Source organism: Phyllobates terribilis, unplaced genomic scaffold, assembly GCF_046119375.1.
Source record: "Phyllobates terribilis strain yellow unplaced genomic scaffold, ASM4611937v1 Scaffold_7__3_contigs__length_470593459, whole genome shotgun sequence".
Taxonomy (NCBI): Eukaryota; Metazoa; Chordata; class Amphibia; order Anura; family Dendrobatidae; genus Phyllobates; species Phyllobates terribilis.
Genome location: NW_027362767.1, coordinates 77,188,846 through 77,215,282, shown reverse-complemented (window position 1 = coordinate 77,215,282; position 26,437 = coordinate 77,188,846). Strand labels below are relative to the sequence as shown.

The 26,437-nt window shown below is 45.5% G+C and overlaps 1 protein-coding gene across 1 annotated transcript in view; it reads right to left on the bottom strand.

The window, feature by feature from the left end:
• The window catches only part of TYRO3 (TYRO3 protein tyrosine kinase), a 200,594-nt gene that overhangs the window by 96,844 nt on the left and 77,313 nt on the right, over positions 1–26,437 (bottom strand). Inside the window, exon 5 of the mRNA XM_073638814.1 lies at positions 10,523–10,609. Coding sequence (XP_073494915.1) covers positions 10,523–10,609 — 87 coding nt within the window. The remainder of the gene's footprint in view (positions 1–10,522; positions 10,610–26,437) is intronic.

Genomic DNA, 26,437 nt, shown 5'->3' with positions numbered 1-26,437 from the left:
ACAGTGCGCACTGGGCTCTTTATGAGGATTCACAAGTCTGCAGTCATATAAAGTGACTGCAGACTTGTACCCCAAGCCTGGGCAACCCCTTTAACCAAACATAAGTGCATACTTACATTTTGACACAGTTTTCAAATTTGCTAAACTGACTTCTTAAAAAGGGGTATTGCCAACTTAAAAAGTTATCACTAGTCCATAAAATAGATGGTAACTTGATGATTGCTGGGGGTCAAACCACTGGGACCCTCATTAGCCAGAATGAGAAAAAAGCTCCAAAATGCCCTTCAAAGTGGCCATACACATTAGAAAGATGTTGGACCAACAGTCTGGGAGTTTTTAGGCGCTTTCTTGGAAAGGAGCTGCCAGCGGATTATCTCTCCACTGAACAAAAGGATCAAGCGATTGAATTACGACTGCCCCATCCTTATGTCCCCCCGGCATCATCTGGACAGTTAGGAAGCCCCCATACACATTAGATGGTTGGCTGATCCCGCCTGCTCGGCTGACTTTTATCCAAAATATATTATGATTTTTACAAAATAGAAAGTATCAGCAGTAGGGATGAGTGGACCTGTGGAACTTCGTGTTCTGGTACCCAACTCGAACTTAATTCCAAATTCGGTTCGGGTACCAGAACTGTACAAGAACTTGAACCAGAACCGGAACTCCATTGAAAACAATGACAACCCGAATGTTTGATCTGGAAAACACTCTCTACCGAACTTCCCCAGAACTCTGAACACTGCAATGGACGTCCGGTTAAAAAGTCAGTGTTCTGCGATTAGCACCACCCAGTACAAACCTCGAACTTTTAAGTTTGGGTTTGCTCTTCCCTAATCAGTAGTCATCTTATTATCATCACAAGCAGGAAAAAAAAAGGACAGCTAAACCTTGTATATAGATACCACAGAATCCACCATTCACTATAGGTCACAGCTCACCTTCTCCCCTCCCTGCACAAGCTGTAGAAGAAGAAGAAACAAAACTCTACATTTAGTTATTAAAAAAGAATCTAGATGATACCAAAGACTTGCAGAAATTGTTCTCCTACCAATATGGGATTTAAAAGATACTAAAGTTGGTTCCAAACTGTTACCACTTATTTGCCTGAACTTTCAGCCTCCTGTCACGGTTAAGATTATTGCAAAATCAAGAAGTCGCTGTCAAATGAAAGTATTCGTGCTGCATGAATAATAGATGCGACTGCGGGGCTGTCGTGCCGGGTCTGTGTCTGAAGGGCATGGTTCATTTCTTCAAATCAATAATCTGTATTCCAAATGAACCCCTCCCAATTTACTGATGATCTCATCAAAAACTCATGACAGTCTATATTAGGCATCCTACAGAAGGACACCATAAACCAGAGACAGAAAGCAGAAGCTTTATTCCGCAGACCATATCTCCATGTATTCCCAGACTTTATCATTTCTTATTGCCAGCACACAATGTTCTGAAATCCCCTAAAACAGATACTTTCTGCATTTTTGCTAATTGTTCAGCACTTGATACATTGACAGATGAGATCGGAGGTAAATGTCTGGATGCCCAGTAATGCTTCGAGACGTTTAGCCCTTCACAACACAAGAGCAGGTGAGTCTTCTAAATCTCCCAAGTGCACTGGAGAATTAGCCTGTCCTAATCTAGCATTGTCCTTCCAGAGAAATAAAGACAAAAGCCGTTTGGAAACGAGTAAAATACTGTGTGGAAACGGTTCCAAAATAAATCAACGTCTGGACTCATTACAGTGATGCACCATTGAGAAAAACCATGTGGCCCTTTAAAAGTGTGGAAACGGATCTGGTGGACCCCAGCCTCTCCGGAGGAATTGCACCGTTTCCCCCAAAGGGGTAGGAAAAAAGTCACAGAAAGAAAATGCCATGGCCTTCTGTCCAAGGTGTAAAACCCAGCACCATAATGAGGGGGTCTTCGACACAAGTTCATTTGTCTTTTATGTGCACAATGGCATGGAGAAACTAATAATAATAAAACACTAGTGGGTGTATTTATTGGTAATACATCCTCATAGATATACTTTCATGTGCTTGTTTACATTCATCTGACTATAGACTCACTCACCCCCAACAACATCCTCTGCATATCCACCCATGCACCTACTCGCATACATGTACATCCACCCATGCACCTACTCGCATACGTGTACAGCCAGCCATGCACCTACTCGCATACATGTACATCCACCCATGCACCTGTAGCACCCTGAGGATTCGGCTGCTACAGGGGTATTACACCTCAAGCCAGAGGTGTGGTATTCCACTCCCGGGTAAGGATGGAGTGTGGGACTGAGCTCAGTAGGCTGCATGCACTACATACATCCCATTTCCGGGGGACAGAACTACGGTACTCCCACCAAGTATATATGCAGGTACGACAGCGTCTGTCCCTGGCTGGAGTGGGAGGGGGGTGGAACATCCCAGTAGTGTAGGGGCAGATAGGGGGAGTACTCTGGGTAAAGCTAGGAGCTCATTGGGTGCTAGTCACCTGGGCTCACACATAGAGGGAGGTATATAAGGTGGGCACCATCTTAGAACAGGGTTCAGTTCAGGCAGGAGGAGAGGAGGAGAAGAGTTCAGGCAGGAGGGCTGACAGGGAGCTGTGGCTCCGGCTGGGCCCAGCTCCAGGGCCAAGCCTGCAGAGGAGAAAGGAGTAAGAAGGACCCAGAGAGAAAGACAGAGGGAACCCCAAGAACCCAGAAACAGACCAGAAAGGGTGAAGGGTTGGCGGACACGGGTACCGGAACCCGAACTGGTGGAGGCCACTTATCCTCAGCCAGGAACCGGAGGTCGTGGTCAAGATTTGCCACGACCCTCACCAAATCCACCAGAAAGGCACACCAAGCATAGGGTCAGGGAACCCAGAGGAGGTTTGACCACTAAGAGACCCGAGGGAGCCTGCCAAAGGTGGATCCCTGGTGGGAACGGCCAGAGACAGAGAGAGAGAAGGGAGCTCAGGACCACGCTCCAGAACTGCCTGGGGGTTAGCCGAGTCCAGGACCTGGTGGACGCAGCACGGCTCGGGTGGTCACTCAAGGCCAGAGTGACTGAGAGAACAACCGTGAGTAAAAACCCTGAAACTGCACCTCAAGTCTCTGACTCTCCTTTCTACAACATAACTACACCCATCATCCACACCTGCTGCCCTGAGGCCATACCCCTCCCGTTGGGGGTTATACCATCACTGCTGCACATATACCACCGGCCTCAGCGGACTGCTCTGCAGCGGCGGCTTCAAAGCCGCACTCAACGGGTGGCGTAGTCAATCAAATTAACATCTACTGCCATAGACTGCCACTGAGTTTGACACCCTGGGCACGGACCGGGTCACCGCCACAAGGACTACTACCCCCATCGAGATCCGGCTCCGGGTATCCCTTGCACATGGCCCAGGGGGCGCGTCAACTTTGGCGTAGTCGGCAGGATAACGTGCCCGCAACCACCGGGTACTGCGTGCCTGAAGAAAAGTTTATCTGTACCGTAAAAAGAAGTCTCCCGCCATCCACGGAGTTTCCCGCCACTGGGAGACGATTCCCGCCATCTGAGAAGATTTCCCGCCCTGGCAGAGCGGACGCCATTATGGGCGTGCTAGAGGGTGGTAAGAGACGACCTCCCATCGTGGGCCAGGACCAAGAATGGCGCCAAAAACGAAGACCGCCCCCACCAGCAGAGGCTGCGATGCTAGCGATGTCCATCAGAGTGAGAGAACTGCCCCTGGAGCTGACAATCACCAAGTTGCCCCAGGACCGCCCTGAGTGTGGGCGGATACAGAACAAAAGAGCAAAGATGGGTGCAGCCTGGAGGAGTCTGGAGGAGCCGTACCCGGAGATGGAGGGAGAGGCAGGCAGCACCGACCCTGTGGTCAGGAGCCTGATGCAAGCCACCACCCCACAAGACCTAGTGGAGATCCTGGCCCAGCTCCCCCGAGACCGGGAGCGTGCACAGACCGCGCTGGAGGGCCTCGCACGGAGGATGGCCCAGGTGCAGCGAGAAACGCTGATGGAGTGGAGCAGGGAGATGGCCCAGCAGGCTGGAACCCGCCAGCGGAGCACACCACCCGCAACGAGGAGCACGCCTGCCCCTGAAGAGGATGCAGAAGGGACGGAGGCCGGAGACGACGCCGCAGAGGGAGCTGAAGAGACGGAGGCAAGTAAAGGGGACGTCACTACCCCAAGCCCAGCCACCGTAAGCCTACCCCCGCTCCCCGTCGCAGAGCCCGAAGTCCCACTGATCGTGCCCGTTGCCGCACTGCTACCGCTCCAGACTAGGCCCCAAGCAGGAGCCGCGACCACGCCCCCTGTGACGTCACGCGCCTCAACCCTGAGCGCGGCCAAGCAGGAGACGCCACCGGCCTGGTCGCAAGGCCGAGTGCCCCCGGGCGCCGCCGTCTTCACGGTGCCCTTTACCTTCAGGGTACCCCAAGCCTGGTCGCAAGGCCTAGTGATCCCGGGCGCCGCTGCCACCACCGCGCCCTCAACTTCCACTGTGCCGCACCTGGGTGAAGACTTGTTTGCCCAGCACACTTGCCCGGATGGGCAGCCCTTTTCGTGGCCACCGGAGTACCACCATCCCCGACTCCGGAAAGAAAGACCCCTGGATGAGCCCCTAATCCCAGCTCCGGCGCCCGTCAAGATGACCCCGCTCTCGTTAGAGGAGGCGCAGTTTGAGTGGGACCCCGCAGGAGGAGACCTCATCGGGTTCACTCAGGAGACCCGGGCGGCCGCAACTGAGCGTGCGGAGTGCTGCCGCCAGCAGTTGGAAGTCTTTGAGCGAGAACGGAGAGAGAGACGGGTCCGCGAGGAGCGGCTGCAAGTAAAGAGTGCAGAACAAAGGACCCGGACCCGAAGGAACCCCCGTGCAGCCCACGGTCCCCGTGCCACCGGGACTGTAATCAAATTCCAACTGCAGCACGGTTGGGGCTTCATCAGAGATCATCACACCCCCGGCGACGTCTTCGTGACCAGAAGAGATGTCGAGTCCCACCTACCGGAGGGACACAGAGGTCGTGATCTTTACCTGGGTGATGAGGTCACCTTCACCCGGCACCAATGTGCCAAAGGATCCTATGCCCTTCATGTACACCGACTGACAGAGAAAGAGCTGAGGTGTCAGGAGGAGCAAGAGGACCCGGACGGGTCTGAAGAATACAGGGAGGAAGCATCAGGAGGACGCCGCTACTAAAGTACGGTAAATGGAACTGTAAAATAGTTACCCGTGAGGGTACAGGAACTGTTACCATTATAGTCCCCGTTGGGACCAGTGAACTGTTCTAGTGTGTCCCATCTCCCCACAGGCTGAGGACTGTGAGCAGCCATCCCTTTTCCCCACTGGCCGAGGACTGAGAGCGGCCATATCCCTTGTAAATAGTTGCGCTTTCTTAAAGCGCCCCCTACTGGTTTTATAGGAAACTGTTTTTTTCTACCAGAGACTGTGGCACTTACCTGGTCACAATTTGCACAAGTGGCCAGAGGACAAGAATGTTTATTATGAAAGAGTTTTATATGAAAGAAAAAGTTTATCTTGTTTAAATCTGATAATGTTTAATGTTTGATATGTTCTTGTATGTTTTGAAAAAATTGTATGTTTTTGGATATTTTATTCTTTTACAGCCCGAGGACGTGCTGTGGTTTACCAGGGGGGAATGTAGCACCCTGAGGATTCGGCTGCTACAGGGGTATTACACCTCAAGCCAGAGGTGTGGTATTCCACTCCCGGGTAAGGATGGAGTGTGGGACTGAGCTCAGTAGGCTGCATGCACTACATACATCCCATTTCCGGGGGACAGAACTACGGTACTCCCACCAAGTATATATGCAGGTACGACAGCGTCTGTCCCTGGCTGGAGTGGGAGGGGGGTGGAACATCCCAGTAGTGTAGGGGCAGATAGGGGGAGTACTCTGGGTAAAGCTAGGAGCTCATTGGGTGCTAGTCACCTGGGCTCACACATAGAGGGAGGTATATAAGGTGGGCACCATCTTAGAACAGGGTTCAGTTCAGGCAGGAGGAGAAGAGGAGAAGAGTTCAGCCAGGAGGGCTGACAGGGAGCTGTGGCTCCGGCTGGGCCCAGCTCCAGGGCCAAGCCTGCAGAGGAGAAAGGAGTAAGAAGGACCCAGAGAGAAAGACAGAGGGAACCCCAAGAACCCAGAAACAGACCAGAAAGGGTGAAGGGTTGGCGGACACGGGTACCGGAACCCGAACTGGTGGAGGCCACTTATCCTCAGCCAGGAACCGGAGGTCGTGGTCAAGATTTGCCACGACCCTCACCAAATCCACCAGAAAGGCACACCAAGCATAGGGTCAGGGAACCCAGAGGAGGTTTGACCACTAAGAGACCCGAGGGAGCCTGCCAAAGGTGGATCCCTGGTGGGAACGGCCAGAGACAGAGAGAGAGAAGGGAGCTCAGGACCACGCTCCAGAACTGCCTGGGGGTTAGCCGAGTCCAGGACCTGGTGGACGCAGCACGGCTCGGGTGGTCACTCAAGGCCAGAGTGACTGAGAGAACAACCGTGAGTAAAAACCCTGAAACTGCACCTCAAGTCTCTGACTCTCCTTTCTACAACATAACTACACCCATCATCCACACCTGCTGCCCTGAGGCCATACCCCTCCCGTTGGGGGTTATACCATCACTGCTGCACATATACCACCGGCCTCAGCGGACTGCTCTGCAGCGGCGGCTTCAAAGCCGCACTCAACGGGTGGCGTAGTCGATCAAATTAACATCTACTGCCATAGACTGCCACTGAGTTTGACACCCTGGGCACGGACCGGGTCATCGCCACAAGGACTACTACCCCCATCGAGATCCGGCTCCGGGTATCCCTTGCACATGGCCCAGGGGGCGAGTCACACCTACTCGCATACATGTACATCCACCCATGCATCTACTCGCATACATGTACATCCACCCATGCACCTACTCGCATACATGTACATCCACCCATGCACCTACTCGCATACGTGTACAGCCAGCCATGCACCTACTCGCATACATGTACATCCACCCATGCACCTACTCACATACACGTACATCCACCCATGCACCTACTCGCATATGTGTACAACCAGCCATGCACCTACTCGCATACATGTACATCCACCCATGCACCTACTCGCATACATGTACATCCACCCATGCACCTACTCGCATACGTGTACAGCCAGCCATGCACCTACTCACATACATGTACATCCACCCATGCACCTACTCGCATACATGTACATCCACCCATGCACTCACTCACATACATGTACATCCACCCATGCACATGTACATCCACCCATGCACCTACTCACATACATGTACATCCACCCATGCACCTACTCACATACATGTACATCCACCCATGCACCTACTCACATACATGTACATCCACCCATGCACCTACTCACATACATGTACATCCACCCATGCACCTACTCATATACATGTACATCCACCCATGCACCTACTCGCATACATGTACATCCACCCATGCACCTACTCGCATACATGTACATCCACCCATGCACCTACTCGCATACATGTACATCCACCCATGCACCTACCCGCATACATGTACATCCACCGATGCACCTACTCGCATACATGTACATCCACCCATGCACCTACTCGCATACATGTACATCCACCCATGCACCTACTCGCATACATGTACATCCACCCATGCACCTACTCGCATACATGTACATCCACCCATGCACCTACTCGCATACATGTACATCCACCCATGCACCTAATCGCATACATGTACATCCACCCATGCACCTACTCGCATACATGTACATCCACCCATGCACCTACTCGCATACATGTACATCCACCCATGCACTCACTCGCATACATGTACATCCACCCATGCACCTACTCGCATACATGTACATCCACCCATGCACCTACTCGCATACATGTACATCCACCCATGCACCTACTCACATACTTGTACATCCACCCATGCACCTACTCGCATACATGTACATCCACCCATGCACCTACTCCCATACATGTACATCCACCCATGCATCTACTCGCATACATGTACATCCACCCATGCACCTACTCGCATACATGTACATCCACCCATGCATCTACTCGCATACATGTACATCCACCCATGCACCTACTCGCATACATGTACATCCACCCATGCATCTACTCGCATACATGTACATCCACCCATGCACCTACTCACATACATGTACATCCACCCATGCATCTACTCGCATACATGTACATCCACCCATGCACCTACTCACATACATGTACATCCACCCATGCATCTACTCGCATACATGTACATCCACCCATGCACCTACTCACATACATGTACATCCACCCATGCATCTACTCGCATACATGTACATCCACCCATGCACCTACTCACATACATGTACATCCACCCATGCACCTACTCACATACATGTACATCCACCCATGCACCTACTCACATACATGTACATCCACCTACTCACATACATGTACATCCACCTACTCACATACATGTACATCCACCTACTCACATACATGTACATCCACCCATGGACTCACTCGCATACATGTACATCCACCCTTGCACTCACTCACATACACAGATCCAGTTGGATGAACAGGTAGGTGGTCTGCGCTGTTGAAGTAAATAAATTCTTCAGAAATGATAAAAATAAGGGTTTTTTTATTCATCGCCGTACCGGCGTCTTTATCAAGTGAAGAAACAATTTTGGTTTCGATAATATAAAATATCAATACGTATAAAAAAATGTAAATAAGCCAATGTGCCATTCTTGTGATCTCTTCTGCGCAGCACAGACACATTTGGAGGCAATGTATAAATGTACAGCCAGCTGCTAAGTTTAACAGACTCAAAAGTTTCACTTAGCATAAATATGTGAGTGGGGAATAATTTTACCAAGGTTTCCACTTTGTGTTGAGTGTGTGGGTGGAAAATGGAGTTTCTTACATCTTTTCTGGAAATGTTCAGTAATAAATCATTGGTAAACTGCGGACAAATTTCAGAACAGGTACAATCACTGATCTATGAAATGTCACTACATATTTCCCATCGGACGCCTGCAATAAAGAACTTGAATTTGGAAACAAAACAGCTCATAGTGGAGGAAGTGAGATGCCTCTAGCTCCTTAAGGAAATGCTCATCGAAAAGTTTTATCCAAGTACAAAGCAGATTTTATCAGCGGACTTGCAAACATTTTAGAGATATACTTGGGTCCTTAATAGTTTTGAAACTTGGATTCCATCAAGGTCAAATTATAGGGATGGCAAATGGGACAAATGTTCTTAAGCGTCCACCATAACTCTGTCCAGGCCAGTAGAGGTGAAAAAGTGGCCATCACCTAAGTGGCTTTTATAGTCTAGGAAAGTGTTCCCCAACTCCGGTCCTCAAGAGCCACCAACAGGTCAAGTTTTCAGGATTTCCTCAGGTGATAATTGCATCATCTGCACAGGCAATAATACCATCACCCGTGACACCTGGGCAATACTAAGGAAATCCTGAAAACATGACCTGTTGGTGGCTCTTGAGGACCGGAGTTGGGGAATACTGGTCTAGGGGATCTTCTCACTTGGCTGTCTTCATAGCTTCCACAGACTTAAAGGGGTTATATAAAAATCAAAACAAATCACTTTTCTATAGGATAGAGGATGAGTCTGATCATTGGAGGTCCTACCGATGAGACACCCACTCATAAGGAAGTGGGCTCTGCGTCACCTTTTATTAATTCACGTGCAGTGTCACTTTATTCAAAGTCTAAGGGACTGATAAAGATTGCTAACTCAGCTTAGCTATTTCTATTAGTTGAAAAGTGCCGTCAGAGGGATCTCCGGTGATCAGACTCTTGTAGATAAAGTGGTTGTCCTACAAAAAAAATTAAGCAGACAGGGCAACATGCACACGTGGCCACTTTTCTTATATATAGCAACAATAAGTGGTCAGATGGTGGTCCACATACCATGTGACTCAGTTTTTGTATCAGTTGAACGACGCTGGTTAAAGGGGTCATCTAAATGGACATTTATACAGACAGAGCAGCTTTGAACGCAGCAAGTAAAATATTATGGCCAAACTTTTAACCAGTCCCAGTGAACATGGCGCCCCCAGGAGGCAACAGGTTATAAAGCACATTGTGGAATAAGATTCAGTAGAGCTTAGGAGTCCAGTGGGCGGTCCTTCTCAGTGATTGACAGTTTTCCCTTTTCATTGTGCATATACACATCAATCACTTGATAAGGTGTTGACGTCAATTAATAAAATTCATATTATACTAGAACTTTTCCGACAAATATCCATGTGAATTTGCTCAGCTCCATGTGCAGATAGGAAGGCATATCCAATGTGACAGGTTCAACTTAAGAGTTTTTATTAGTGTAGTATGTTACAATTTATTACATTATTTTCTCATCACAAGTACCTGTACAATCTTTGAGTGTGCTCACTTTGATACACCAATTTAAGATTTTTTTTTATTATTTACAAAACAACAATAAAAGCAAACTCACCTTTAACATGAACAATCGCAGCTCTGGATGAAGAGACCCCCTTAGAGTTGTGAGCGTCACATGAGAACACAGTAGTTTGATGGATTCCTGTACATAAGTGAATAGAGAATTATTAGTAGTGGTCAGACCCTTATTCTGTCTAGTAAATACCATTATTATAAAAGGGAATGTGCCATCCGAAAAATTACCTACTGTGTAAATTAGGTTTTTATTTTAAATAAAAATTTATGATTAAAAATAAAAATGAGAAATCTTGCAATTTTCACATTGGCCACTGGGGTTATTCTAGACTCACGCTTCCTGTCCTTGCAGGATATTCACATGTACATTAGCAGCAATAAACTGACTCTAACCCCATCTTTGGTACTGAAGCATCTAATGAGCTTGTGCAAAGTTCATTGTGGAGGGAGGGGAAGCTGTGACGTTGCCTATTGTGATTGGTAGATTATCAGCTGTGTATAGAGGTGTTACCGGTTATTGTAATCCTGCCTGTGATGATAATGACACTTCTGAAAACTTTTTTTTTTTAATACAGATTATGATATGAAGAAAAGCCTTAAAAATTAATGCACAGACTGGCTGATGACTCTCCTGACCAGAGCATGACAGCTTCATGTATTTCTATGCAACCGTCACGCTCAGATCGGGAGAGCTGCCGGCCAGTCCGTGCATTGTGGTCCGATCTGTGTCTGATTTTTACGGCCGTCTGACTCTGCTCTAATAGGAGATTTTCCTGGTATTAGGGCTTTATACACATGGCCTACATTACCTATTAGTGCATGGATCCAAAATATATCACCAACGACCTTGCTGTGTGAATGACACCTAAAACTAATGACATACTGTACATTTTCAATACCCTGCAAAAATATGAATTATAGGTGGGTACAGGAAGGCAAAAAAGGAGTCTGCCTGTGATCCGGAGGATTAGGGAAACTGCGAATGTTATGGCAGGAAAAATGACAATGAAACTTGCCCCCTCTGTCTAAGTAGATGGCACTACTGAAAATGCTCCACCAGATTTCCTTTAAAAAGGTAGTATGTCAGTAGGATCAACCCCCCCTAAGCCATGTAGGTCATAGAAAGCTGAATAAAATGATACCTACGATCCGATGTTTTATTCCAGATAACAGCTCATTTACATATTAAGAAAATGTGATTCTAAGATCTATGGTCTCAGGGACATAGCTCTCCCTTAGAATCTGCCTCTAGAGCTTATTATAAATGAAAGGGAGCGTTACCGATGTGAGACGTGTGTGAAGACACGGGGTCTTCCGTGGGTGTAATACCACTCAGACAACACAAAACAGACAATAAACACATAGAACAGTCCCAGCAAATACCCAAGATGGTACAACATTACACAGTCTCACCCTTCTGCTCCGCCTGCCTGGGATAGAATGACTTTGGGACTTCCAGGGCCAACTACCTCAACCAGTGGCCCCCCGCTTGTGGTGGGCCCCCACAGAGAGAAGGTAGCGGCAACCCCAAACAACATATCCATGGAGCCAGGTAACTTCATCGTCCCAACCTGATCTCCCCAAAATTTATCCATGGGCTCTCTGATGGTCAATGGAGCAGATTGATATCTTTCCCGTCAGGACCATATACCCTTAGGCAGAATCATGTAGAATCCAAATCTGTGTCTCTTTGGGTAAAGCCATGCTTCCAAGCTTATTGCCTGAGAGAGTCTGAACTTTGCTTTTCCTTGATGCTCGGTTTCAAATCGCTCCGCTACAGAGGCATATGTCCCTTAAAATAGTTACAGTTATCTGTTCAAGTACACATTCACAGATAAGGGGTTAGGGAGGGCATTACTCACAGGGCTCAGGTATCATTGTTTGAGCTAATCTATTTACATAGTTGGTATAGTAGGGAACTCTTGTAAATAAACATCTAGCTAGCTTAGTATAATATGTCATTAGCATATTAACAAACATCATTGTTTCCAAACGAAGAGAAGTCAACATTCATTTTTATTCACATAATAGTGTGTCCTTCTTGACCAGCCACAGAAATACACATACATTTACAAGTCAACATGAACACAATAGTGTATTTCTCTTGGCTTAACAAATCTAATCGTCTGGCTGATTAAGATTATAAGCTGTATCATCACAATGTGTAACTAACACAGTAAAGTAGAACTGAACTTTGTCTCATTACAAATATGTTTGCAGCTGCAGCTCTCACAGCTCTGCTGTATTGCAACACTGACTGCCTATGAGATGGAAGCTGAAGCACTGAGAAGACACCTGAAAATGTGTTTAATGCTGCACTGTGTCAGTTATTATCACACACAGCTCTGCAGTGAGATCAGGAGAGCAGACTGTCAGTCATTACATGTCTCACACTGGTAACGCACCTTTTTATTTCTAATAATCTCTGGAGGCAGATTCTCAGGGAGATCCATGTCTGGCCCATAGATCTTAACAGCTCGTTTACATATAATAAAAACATGGATTTCTCTGGAATAAGACATCAGAGCACAGATAATTTATCCAGCTTCTCATAACCTACATGCCCATACAGACGGATTAGGTTGGATGACCCTACTAACAGATTCCCTTTAAATTATTGAAATATGCAATATATAACCACAGTCAATAGCAGCACAATAATTATAATGGTCTGCAGATTATATGGCATTTTGTTTTTATAAATAATAATATTTATTCCGCAGCTGTAATCACTGGAACACACACACATGCTGAACAATGGGTTCAGAGCAACTGAGTTAATGTCCATTGTCCTGTTTGCACAACAGAGCAAAACAATGGACTACATCCAATTTCTTCTATTGTATGATTCTGCGAACTTGGCAACCCGCACATTTACAATTCAACGCTAAGCAAGTCTTAGCTGGATTGTTGGGGAAAGTACAAAACATTTTGTAGAACATGACATACAAACAAGTCACAAGCGAGCAGATCAATGAACCAAAACCACTAATGTGCAATGTAAGAAGCTGGAGACTGGCGGAGGGCATAGAGGGAAGGAAAGGCAACGAAATGCAGGATGCCTCCTCTCCTATTTTGGAGGGTTTTGTGAATTGCAATTTATGAAGTTTTATCAGATCCATGGTTTAATTAATTATTTATACCAGAATCATTTAAAAGGGGTTCCCATAAAATACAATTTTTGGTTTATGATCCAGACTGACCACAGTTTATCTGACAGAGGACTATCTAACTAAGGCAATTATGTGGATATAATTCAACTTCCAACGAGCTGAACATTATGCAGTAACAGATCTTTCTGATGTGTCATTCACAGTCTGGTCACAGAGGTGTTCATGTGGCTGCCGCAGAAAAACAGAATAAAGACTGGGCTTTAGGGAGACTCCAGGCCAATAACAAGCGTCAAATGACTGCGTTCAAGCAGTGCTGTTTACATAGGCTCCTGAACAATGATAGGGACAGAACAAGTCACTAATCTGATCATTCCGTCCCATATACAGTATAAATTATCACCAGAAAATTCCTAACCTATAAGTCTATGTGCACACGATGCGGATTTAATGCGTTTTTGCGGTGGATTTTCGCCGCAAAAGCGCATTAAAATTGCTTGTAATAGGTCTGCCATGTACTGCAATGCAAATCCGCATGTGCTGTGCACATTATGCGGAAATTTCTGCTGCAGATTTGCATTGCCGTAAAAACCACAGCAAGACCAATTCTAGTGCGATTCCGCTGTGAAATCGCCGCCAGTGACTTGCATTGGACCGCATAATATCCGCCTGACTACATGTAGTCATGCGGATCTTATGTGATTTAATGCGCGGATGGTACCCGGGTCTGGAGAAGAGGAGACTCTCATCCGACCCAGGTACCATCGTACCTACAAGTTAAAAATAAAAAAAAATAATCATGCTCACCTCTCCGGCACCCCCGGTCTCCTCCCGGTGTCCTCCTGGCGACGATGCGCTCTCCTCGGCTCCCAGTGGTGATCTGCAAGGACCTTCGGTGACGTAATTTAGTCAGCTGATGGTCAAGCGACCATTACCTGACTGCTGACGTCATGGAAGGTCTTTCATTACCGGTACCTGCCACGGAGCCGGGAGCAGACCGTTGCTGCCGGAAAGGTGAGTATAAGGTTATTTTTTATTTTTTACGTTCTTTTAACATTATGTTGGTCACATAATATAAATCCATGCCGGTTGCATGGATTTATATAGTGTGACCAACTTTCAAGCACTTTCCAGGTGATGCTAAAATCGCTTGGAAAAGCGCTTGACAAAAGCATGCGAAATCGCATGTGAAGAACGCTTCACGTCCGCATGTCCCTGGCAGGAAAAACGCATGTACAATCCGCATGTACAATCCGCATGCGTTTTTTCTGCCACGGAGATGCAGAAATGCTCAGGAAAAATCCGGAGCATTTCTGCATCGTGGGCACATAGCCTAAGAGGTGATGTGCAGCCTATAACAATTATTTCTATGCCAGCATAAAAATGAATCACTCCACAAGTGACCGCTGCTTCGCCAATTTTTGGCTCATCTAAGAGAGCCATTTTTATAGCTCAACTAACTGATTTTATTTTACAACTGCAGACGAAAGAAATACAATAAGGGGGTTGACGCGCCCAGGGGATGGGGGACGGACGACTACTGTGCGCCTGGGCCTTGTTGATGATGATGGGGGATGCCGCGGTGGCCGGCTCCCGGGCCCGTACCCTGGGGTCACTCTTAAAAGCAAGGGAAAGGGGGAAAAGGTGTATGGGATAGGGGAATGTTCGTGATGCCACCCGTGGTATCTGGTGAGAATCACCCGCGCTGCAACAGTCCTCTGAGGTCGGTATTCAGGCAGCTTAGTTAGTGCTGCTCCCCACAGGTGGAGCGGGGCCTCAGGGCAGTGTAGATGAGAGAGAAGAATAGAGCGTTGGCGGGTGCAGAGCCGCGGAGGAAAGAACAGACAGAGGCAGTAGTTGAAGTCATCCAAGTCTTTTATTCACGGTAGTGTTTTCTCAGCTCAGAGCTTCTCTCTGCTGTCACACAGCGAGCTGCGGCTGCCAGGGTGGGGTTCAGCACACTCCAGGTTGTTCAGGAGCACTTGACAGGACCCCCGCTCTAGTGTGTTCCTCTCCTGTTGAACTTCTCCCGCCTTGTGTCCCCCACTGTGTCCCGTACGGGTACTGCGATGTCCTTGATGGGTAGCGTGTAGCTCCCGGACAGACTGGGTGCCCTTATTGGTAACTGGTGGCGAGAACGTGGCGCAAGGCCGGGTCCCTCTGGATGAACTCAGATTAGGGTTTACAGGTGGCGACTAGGCTCTGTCCGTATCCCCCTGGGATCCACATAAGCCTCCGGACTTTTCCGACAGAGACGTGAAGTGCAAAGTCAGATAATCGGGGACTGGTACCCCCTCTTGCGACAGGGTCTCTCTGGTTGGGCCAGAATAAGGTATGCAGGTGGCGATTCCTCCGCACCCCCTGAGATCCTTTTGCCTGTGGAGCCTATCTCCTCTGCTCCCCTCCTGGGCCTTCTTGGTTGGACTAAGACCGGGGACAGAGCCGATTATACTCTGCCCCAATCCCCCGTCTCGAGGCCTGAGACCGGGAACCGTGGACCCTCAGCCGGCTGCAGCCTTGTGCTGACCTGCCGCACCAAGGACCCACGACCCGGTTATTAAAATGGCCTCCATTTATATATGATTCTATTAAGTGCTAAAGTAAAGTGCTTCCTCCACCCTCACTCACTACATGGTTCCCCCTAACTTTGGTTCCCCCCCAACTCCTCCATTCCGGACCCGGTCAGCACTATGGTGCTTTTAGGCCCCCTACAGAACTGGAGTGGTGTAGTGTTGAGTGTGTGGTTGGGGTCCTGTGTGGTACTCCATCCTTACCTTGGAGAGGAGATACCACACCTCGTTCTGAGGTGCAGTACCCCTGTGGCGACTGAACACTCAGGGGCGCCACAGGGTAATCCAGGAATTTATTTATTTATTTTTTTTAACTATGAGCCAAAAAACTAACTAGCAGGTAGTTGCTAACTATCTGCCAGTTGTATCCGGCGCCAACTCAGAGCGATCACCGACCGATCCTGCCGGGCATTCAGCTCCTCCACATCATCAGAGCAGCTCTTCCTCTTCTGGGCTGCTCTGTCGATGGGGCGTGACTGCCAACATCATGCTGATTAGATGTAGGACAAGGCCGCGGTCTATGGAGTGCCAAGGAATGGATGGTGAAAAGGAAATAATAAAGCCACCTTTATTAGGCCCTTCATCTGCTCTGTATTTGTCCCTCTCTGAGGGTCCGCAGCAGGAGCTGCCTTTCCCTTGGGAGTCGATTTTACTTGAGGACCTGCCATGACATCATTGCCGGTCACGTGACCGTCCAAGCTGCAGCAGCACCACGGCACTGAGGACCTCCACTCTCCAGGATATTCCCGGGGTTGTGCAGGGGTGCACAACCCGGTCAGGTGAGCAGTTTTCTCGCTCCATCCCTGTTCTTAATCCCCAGGTTTCACCCCTTGTTTCTCTATCTTTCTTTTGACATCATGCTGATTGACAGCCGGCTTCCAGCATTTAGTCATCGGCAGACATGCCCTGTCAAAAGAGTAGAATGGAAGAGAAGCCGCTGCTCTATCGACAGGACATCACAGAACCTGCAGAATTGCCGGCAGGAGCTGTCTGTGGTCTCTGTGCTGGCAGAGGTTGGTGCCTGGCACAATGGGCAGGGAGTTAGATAGCAACTACCTGCTGTTAGTTCTTCTATGGGATAAGGATTACTTACTAATCCCTGGAGGTCTGTCCACTGGGAACCCAAGCAATCCTAAGAAAAATGGGGGTCTGAAATCCCGAGAACTTCTCTGCAGAGCCCCATCTTAAATGAAGTGGAGGTGCACATGCTCCACTTCTGCCCCATTCCTTGCCTAAGGGACTGCTGGGAATAGCAGAGCGCTGAGCCCGGCTTTCTCCAACAGACCCATATCATTGGTTTCTCCCACGGTCCCAGCTTCCAGAGCCCCATTCTCATGACCATTGTCTATAGACAACAGCATATTGTCTTGGGAACAACCCAATCATGTGGATTGCAGTTGTCACGTGAAACTTATTGCTGTCCACTAGGGTGTTCGTACCCCAATTTCTCTAGATCTTAAATCTCTACATGTATGCCATTCGGCCGAATTCTCTACTTGTGCATGCTTGAAAAAGTCATTAAAAGTAAAATTCTGGAAGTGAATCAGACTATTACTAACACAACTAGAATAGACAGCAGCACATTTTTATTTTGGGTGGAGATGCTCTTTTTATTACGTCTGTTCAATGTGATTTTTTTTTCTGCATATGACAAAGCATTTGTATCTGTAGAGAGGGGAAAAAAGGGCGGCATTGACGGAATAAATAGAGCAGAATAAACTGAAACAAGGAGAAAAGTAAATTTTCAGGTTTTTCAAGTTGCTTTCTTCCATGGAAGATGAGGAGGAAAAAAATGTTGAGTTAACAGACGATGTTTGCTAGTACAGTGAGATATACAGGTTCTCGGCCTTATTTTTTCATGTTTTTTCATGTTTTTTCCGATACCGTTTTGATCACTTCCAAGAGAAAGGTGTCCCCAGTGCATTATTGACTCCAAACTTTGCATATATAAAAAATAGAAAAACATCATACTAAGAAGCCTCATATACATTAGGCAGCTGTCGGCCGAGTGATGGTTCAGCTGGCAGCTATGCCGCCGACTCCTCCATACACAGGAGCATTGCTGTGTTCTCAATGGAGAGCCGTGGCTAGACGCCTCTGGCACTTGCTCATCTTGCCGAGAACAAAAGATGTGGCAGTCTGAAATAGGACATGCTGATTCCTCATCTTCCCGACATCCAGGGGCGTAACGATCACTGTTGCAGATTGTGTGACCACGACCGAGCTTGTGCAGCAGGGGGCCCACCGATGCCAGCGCCTACTTCAGATGGATGTGTGTCCGAGGACGCGCATCCAGCTGTAATGTATTGCAGCGCAGGGACCCTCCGGCTCCCTGAGCTCCAATACATGCCGCCAGCCTATCAGAGGCCGGCAACTGACGTCGGCATGCCAGGCATTGGCATCGCATGGCAGTGACATCATGGGTCACCATAGCAGGCACGTCAATGTCTGCTGCCGACCTCTGCGCCAGCTACAGAAGTGGAGACCGCATCGTGGGATCAGAGGACGGTGAGAAGAATGTTTTTTTTTTCTTTTATCTTTTTATGCAAAGGCAGAAGTGGGGACATATATACCAGAAAGTGGCCCAGGATAGGGGAGATACATACCAGGAAGGGGGACATGTATAGTAATCCCCGACAGTGTTGGCACCCTTTAAATTGTTTCGGAAAATGAAGTATTTTTCCCAGACGAGCCTGCCAACATCAGCGAATTCGTCCGACGTTAGTCTAATGTGTATGGTAGCCTTAAGAAAAAACTTTACTGAATGGTTAAAAGGGTTTGTCCCAAATTAAAAAAACAAAGCCACTTTACTTTAAAGGGAATCTGTCAGCAGGTTTTTGCTCTATAATCTGAGAGCAGCATGATGTAGGGGCAGAGAGCCTGATTCCAGCAATGCATCTCTTACTGCGCCGCTTGGTGCAGTTTGGATAAAATTACAGTTTTCTCTACTGTAGATGTAGCAGAGCTAAGAATGCTGAGCTGTGTATAACCCCACCCACAGCCCTGATTGGCAGCTTCCTGTGTACACTATACAGTAAGCTGCTAATCATTGGTGGGGAAGGGGTTACAAAGATTAGCTAATGATAATCTCCTGCTGGTAAAACACTGATTGTATTGAAACTACAGCACACAGCCTAGTAAGTGACACTAGGTTCCTTTGCCCTATATTATGCAGCTCTCAAATTAAATATCAAAAATGTGCTGACAGGTTTCTTTAAATGGCACTGAAAAGCAATATCAGATGCAACCTATAGACAGATGTGGCACTATTTATGTAAGACATGATGAGTATTTGGTGTTTTTTTGATGCTCCATTTTTTATTGCATTTTTTTAGAGGTTTTTTTTCTGTTGCAGTTTTTGCACATCATGTTTTAAATAAAATTCATTTGTTTTAGAGACTTCTGGTTTGCAGAGTTACTTAGCTTTGATATCATCTGCAGCTTTTCTGCATCTCATTCAACCTTATGGGGAAAATCTACAAATAAACCGCATATTTACAGCAAGAGAAATTGACCTATAGCTGATTTAGAAAAACTAATTGCAGGTAAATTTCCATAGCGTTAAAAATATAACACAGTGGGCATGAGATTTACATAGGTCTTATCCACTTTGCTGGAACTGTAATATGCTACATTTTTGGGGCACGAAAATACACATCAGAAAAAAAAAAAAATCTCATTGTGGGAACCTAGCTTTAGAAAGCAGACATGTTCTTTTAATCTTGGACAACCCCTATAATACAAAGCAATAATGAGACTATACATGTTACACTCCTCAATACTGAAATTGCAACACCAACAAGGAAACGTCATGTAATGATAGAAATCACAGGATGGATAGACATGTCACTGATCTGCAAATGATGGAAAAATGGAAACAAAATTTTCTAAACAACTTGATTTATTCAGGATTGATTTTAGTTGGCAGTATCAAAAGTAGTTGCCAGCAGCGGATCTTTATGATTTGTCTAAGTGCATTCAGCGCAGCAGAACATTCCTCAGATGACCATAAATAACTTCATTGATAGCAGTCGAGGCTGTAAGTGAGTGGATTTCTACACGTGGCGCTCATACTCCATACTGAATAAAGTCAGATGCTTTGAAAATTTTGTTTCAATTTTTTCATGATTTGCATATCATTAACATGTCTATCCATCCTGTGATTTTTATACTGCCACAACTTTCCCTTCTTGGTGTTGCAATTTCAATGTTGTGGAGAATGAATGAATAATATGCATATATATATGTACAAACACCCCTCCCCACTTTCCAGAATTTACATAGCACACATAGTATTCTTGTACACCTGTCCAGTAGTCATCTGTTAGAACAGATCCAGAAACAATCTGTTGGATTTTATCTGTTCATTTAAAAAAAAAACTGATTTCAGCTGGATCAGTTTTTTAACATTGAAGTCTATGGCAAACGGATCCGTTAAATTACCCATCCATTGATCTCCCATTTGAAAAGAATGCATTTTTCGGCTTACTGGATCTGTTTCAAATAGAGGATTACTTGAAAAAAACGGATCCGGTTCAACTGGGAGAACAACAGATGGCTAATTAATGGATCTGTTTTCCATAGACTTCAAATGTTAAAAGAAAAAATGGATCCAGCTGAAATCAGTTTCTTAAAAACTAACAAAAAAGTTGTGTCTGCACAACTTTTTTTGCCAACAGATTGCTGCTAGATTTGTTCTAATGGATGATTACTGGACATGTGAACAAAGCCTTATGCCGCAGTGCTGTTCTAACTGACTAGTTTCAGCTCCTTTAGAGTCTGCTTTCAACTGCTGCTCAGCAAAAATCCACACTGTATTTGAAAACAGTTTGTGTTAGAAACTTTACCTGCCTGAGTGTGGGAAAAGAGGGCAGAGAGGTTCAGACTGGACAAGTCCCATACTCTGATTGTAAACTGCTTTAAGCAGGGTATGGGCTTTGTTGAGCCAGGCAGTTAAACAGCACTGCAGCCTGGTGTTTGGGAGGCAAGGAGGTAAAATGTAAAAAAGAAAGGCTGATCAATATTTAAAAGTTTAGTTATCACTTTAACTTTACTAACACCCCCTTTAAAACCTTCTTTATTAATTGAATAGAGTTAATAAAATGCATTTGAAGAAAAGTTGTTATCACCTTTTCATTTTGCACCGCTTTGCATTTCATTGCAAAAAAAAAATAAAAAATTTAAACCAAAATAATAATTCACAACAACCAACAAGATATTAGTCTTAAAGCCAACTAGCTAAATTGATGTCTGATTGAGGCAATTTAATACTGTCCTTAATGGACGCAATTCTAAAATAGAAATTAGCATTTTGCAATTACAGTTTTTAATTACCTATTTAGTGCTCTCCCCCAAAGGTATTGCTGCAAAGACCATAATTATAAACTGCCTTGATCTCCTCTGCATGATGGGCTTCAAGACGTATCCCACAGAGAAGGAAATCTATGCAGCACAACTAAAAAGCTATACATATTTCTAGCTGGAATAAAGATGAATAATAACAGCAACCCAAGAGTTAAAGTTCTCAGGTTTTATTTAAATACAGCTTAAAGGGGTTGTCCAGGCTTGGTGCTCACGTCTGCCATTACTCTATTTGAGTGCAGACTTGTGAATTCTCGCAACGCAGGATTCTCTGGTGTCTGGAACTGGCTTGCACGAATTGCATACATACTGTGATATACAAACTAGGCGTGAGCAGCCTCCTTGAATACAAGTGAGCTGAGCGAAGCACGTCTAGTTGGAATGTGTCCAAAAGTATGAAAATTGCATACTTGCAGTCCCATGACCTCTCAATCCCGGCGCCGAAGAATCCTGACAGTTCGCACTGGGCACGCTGTAAGGATTCACAAATCTGCAGTCACATAGAATGACTGCAGACATTAGCCTGAAGCCTGGACAACCCCTTTAAGGGGATTGTCCAGGCTTCACACAAAAGAGTGCAGTCAATCTATGTGACTGCAAACTTCTGAATTTGTGACAGTATGCGGTGCGCACGCGGTCATGAGTCCCTGTATTGCCGGTGCAATACATTGAGGGAAGCCGGATAAGCAAGATAAGACTTTGCCAGCAATGAATAACCTTGTAAGCCCTCAGAATCCTCCTGGATGGAGAAAGAAGAATGTTGTGAAGAAAAAACGGAGAGTGGTGGTCATGGGGGATTCCCTGTTAAGAGGAACAGAGGCTGCTATCTGCAGACCAGACATAACCTCAAGAGAAATGTGCTGTCTTCCAGGAGCAAAAATTAAAGATGTGTCTGACAGGATATCAAGACTCTTCAGACCTACAGATCACTACCCATTCCTGCTAATACATGTGGGGACAAATGACACCGCAAGAAAGGACCTGGAAACCATCTGCAGTGACTTTGAAGACTTGGGCAAGAAAGTGAAAGAATTGGGAGCGCAGGTGGTCTTCTCATCCATCCTCCCAGTGGATGGCCATGGAACAATGAGGTGGAATAAGATTCTACAGGTGAACAACTGGCTACGTCGATGGTGCCGTCAACAAGGATTTGGATTTCTGGATCACGGAATGAATTACCTATACGATGGACTACTTGTTAGAGATGGGGTGCACCTTACGAAGACTGGAAAACATGTATTTGGAAGTCGCCTTGCTACACTCATCAGAAGAGCTTTAAACTAGAACAATGTGGGAAGGGAAGCAAAAGGCCAGAAAAAGCCATACAGCTGACAAATACTATTGAGATCTCTGCTACTGGAAGTGGAAAAGAAGAACAAAGACAAAACAATTTAAATAATAAAAATATGGGAGGAAGAGAAACCAATCACAAACTAAAATGTTTTTATACAAATGCACAAAGCATGGGCAACAAACAAGGAGAATTGGAACTACTAACGCAGGAAAAGAAATATGATGTCATTGGAATCACTGAAACTTGGTGGGACGATACACATGATTGGAATAAAAGGCTAAAAGGATACAACTTATTTGCAAGAAACAGAATTGATAAACGAGGAGGAGGTGTTGCATTGTATGTTAGAAAAGCGTATATCTGCACAGAGATTGAAGCTTCAGAGACTGGGAGTTCTGTGGAAACTGTTTGGGTAAGAATACAAGGAGAGAACAACGGAAAGGACACCATTGTAGGCATTTACTACAGGCCACCTGGGCAAGCTGAAGATATGGATGAACTCTTTATGTATCAAATGACCAAGTTCTCAAAAAAATATGACGTAGTGGTCATGGGAGATTTCAACTATCCAGACATTTGTTGGGAATCTCTCTCAAGTAAAACTAACAGGTCAAGCAAATTCTTATCCTCTCTTGCTGACAACTTTATCTTCCAAAAGGTAGGGGAGAAAACAAGGGGATCTGCTACTTTGGATCTAATCCTTATAAACAAGGAGGAAATGGTTGAGGAGGTAAAAGTGGCTGGGACCCTAGGAGGCAGCGATCATGCTATTATAGAATTTTGGATAACTAGAGGAGGAAGACATGTGAAGACTCAAACTTCAAGGTTAGATTTTAGAAAGGCAGATTTTAAGAGACTCAGAAAGAGAATAGGAGGGATCCAATGGCTGGATGTCCTTAAGGACAAAAATGTCCAGGAAGGATGGGAAATTTTTAAAAATGAGATTCTCAAAGCACAATCGTTAACAATCCCGAAAAGTAGGAAGAATGGGAAGCATTTAAGGAAACCAGGATGGATGAACACAGAACTTAAACACATGCTAAAAAGAAAGAAAGAAATGTTTATTAAATGGAAAGAGGGAGGCATATCTAAAGAAGATTATAATGCAGTCTGCAGATCTTGCAGGGCATGTATCAGGTTAGCTAAAGCTGACAATGAATTAAGGCTTGCAAGAGATGTCAAAAGCAATAAAAAAGGATTTTGGGGGTATGTCAAAAGTAAAAGAAAAGTCAAAGATGCTATAGGATTTTTACAGGATGAAAATGGAGAAATGGTAAGAGAGGATGTTGAGAAGGCCAAACTTTTTAATTCCTATTTTGCATCTGTTTTCTCTCAGAAAGAAAATGTAACATCAACTGATCTTCACTGTCCTTTTAAAGGAATAGAAGAATCCAAGTTATCTGTAAACAGAAAGATTGTGAGGGAATATTTAGCTAACATAAATGAGTTCAAGTCTCCAGGTCCAGATGAATTACACCCCAGAGTACTGAAGGAGATCGTAGAAGAAATTTTAGAACCACTCTCCATAATCTTTGAAAATTCTTGGAGAACAGGAGAAGTCCCAGAAGACTGGAGAAGAGCAAATGTTGTTCCTATCTTCAAAAAGGGGAAGAAGGTGGACCCAGGGAACTATAGGCCGGTGAGTCTGACTTCTATACCAGGAAAGATCTTTGAACAAATTATTAAACAACATGTATGTAAGTACCTGGATAAGAATGAAGTGATTAACCAGAGTCAGCATGGGTTTATAACTAACAAGTCATGTCAGACTAACTTAATTTCCTTCTATGACAGAATCACTGACTGGGTGGATCAGGGAAATGCTGTAGATATAGTATATCTTGACTTCAGCAAAGCATTTGACAAAGTATCTCACACCATCCTTATTGAAAAAATGACCAAGTATGCAATGGACCAGGCAACTGTTAGGTGGATTCATAACTGGCTTAGTGATCGGACTCAAAGGGTGGTTGTAAATGGCTTCACATCCAGCTGGATGAATGTCTCAATTGGGGTACCACAGGGCTCCGTCCTGGGACCTGTATTGTTCAACATCTTTATCAATGATTTAGATGAAGGAATTGAGGGTAAACTGATTAAATTTGCTGATGACACAAAGCTAGGAGGGATAGCTAATACTAGAGAAGAGAGAGAGAGGATTCAAAAAGACCTAAATAAACTGGAGCAGTGGGCAGCAACCAACAGAATGGTTTTTAACAGGGAAAAATGCAAAGTACTACATCTGGGCAATAAAAATGAAAAAAGCATATACAGAATGGGAGGAATAGAGCTAAGCAACAGTACATGTGAAAAAGATTTAGGTATACTAATAGATCATAGACTGAACATGAGTCAACAGTGTGATGCAGCAGCAAAAAAGGCAAATACAATTCTGGGATGTATTAACAGAAGCATACAGTCTAGATCACGTGAAGTCATTATCGGTCTTTACTCCTCTTTGGTCAGACCTCATCTGGAATACTGTGTACAGTTTTGGGCACCACATTTTAAAAAAGACATAGACAAACTGGAGCAAGTTCAGAGAAGAGCGACCAGAATGGTGACTGGTCTGCAAACCATGTCCTATGAGGAACGGTTGCAGGATTTGGGAATGTTTAGCTTGCAAAAAAGAAGACTGAGAGGAGACTTAATAGCTGTCTACAAATATGTCAAGGGCTGTCACATTGTAGAAGGATCATCTTTATTCTCATTTGCACAAGGAAAGACTAGAAGCAATGGGATGAAACTAAATGGGAGGAGACACAGATTAGATATTAGAAAAAACTTTTTGACAGTTAGGGTGATTAATGAGTGGAACAGGCTGCCACGAGAGGTGGTGAGTTCCCCTTCAATGGACGTCTTCAAACAGAGGCTGGACAGACATCTGTCTGAGATGATTTAGTGAATCCTGCTTTGAGCAGGGGGTTGGACCAGATGACCCAGGAGGTCCCTTCCAACTCTACCATTCTATGATTCTATGATTCTATAAGTCTAGTCGGTGCAACACTGCAGGTATGCAAATCGTATACATGCAGCCACATGACCCCTCACTCGCTTTCTGGCAATACCGGGGTATCCTGACAGTGTGAGCACCGTACGCGGTCATGATTCAGAAGTCGTAGATAGGAATTTTGCCGCACACTCTTATTTCAGTAGTACAAAAAGATTTTTATTTTCAATGCAAGTAATAAGCAGACATACTTAAACTTTAAGGTGCAGGGAATGGAGCAACATATTTTTGCGCTTCGACCTTGTCCTAGGTCTTTGTCACAAAGTCGCTGTGTGGCAGGTGAGTCAGGGCACTCCTGTGCCTAAGTCATGTCCGTCAATGGAGACCGTGAGTCTGGCGTTTAAATTCAGGACATAGAGTGACTGCAGACTTTTGTGTCAAGCTTGGACAAACCCTTTAAATCACTGTATAAATGAGAAGGTATGAATCTTTCCAGTATACTTTGCGATTCGATTTCTCTCCTTATTCAAAAAGGTTTGCCGTCAGTGAATTAAAATATTTTTGTTTGTATTCAGATTCTGCAAACCTGTATATGTCTAGTCCTGATTTTACCTGACTAGTGGATACAATTGTATCCAGTCTGGGAGTAAAACAGCATGGCCTCCAAACT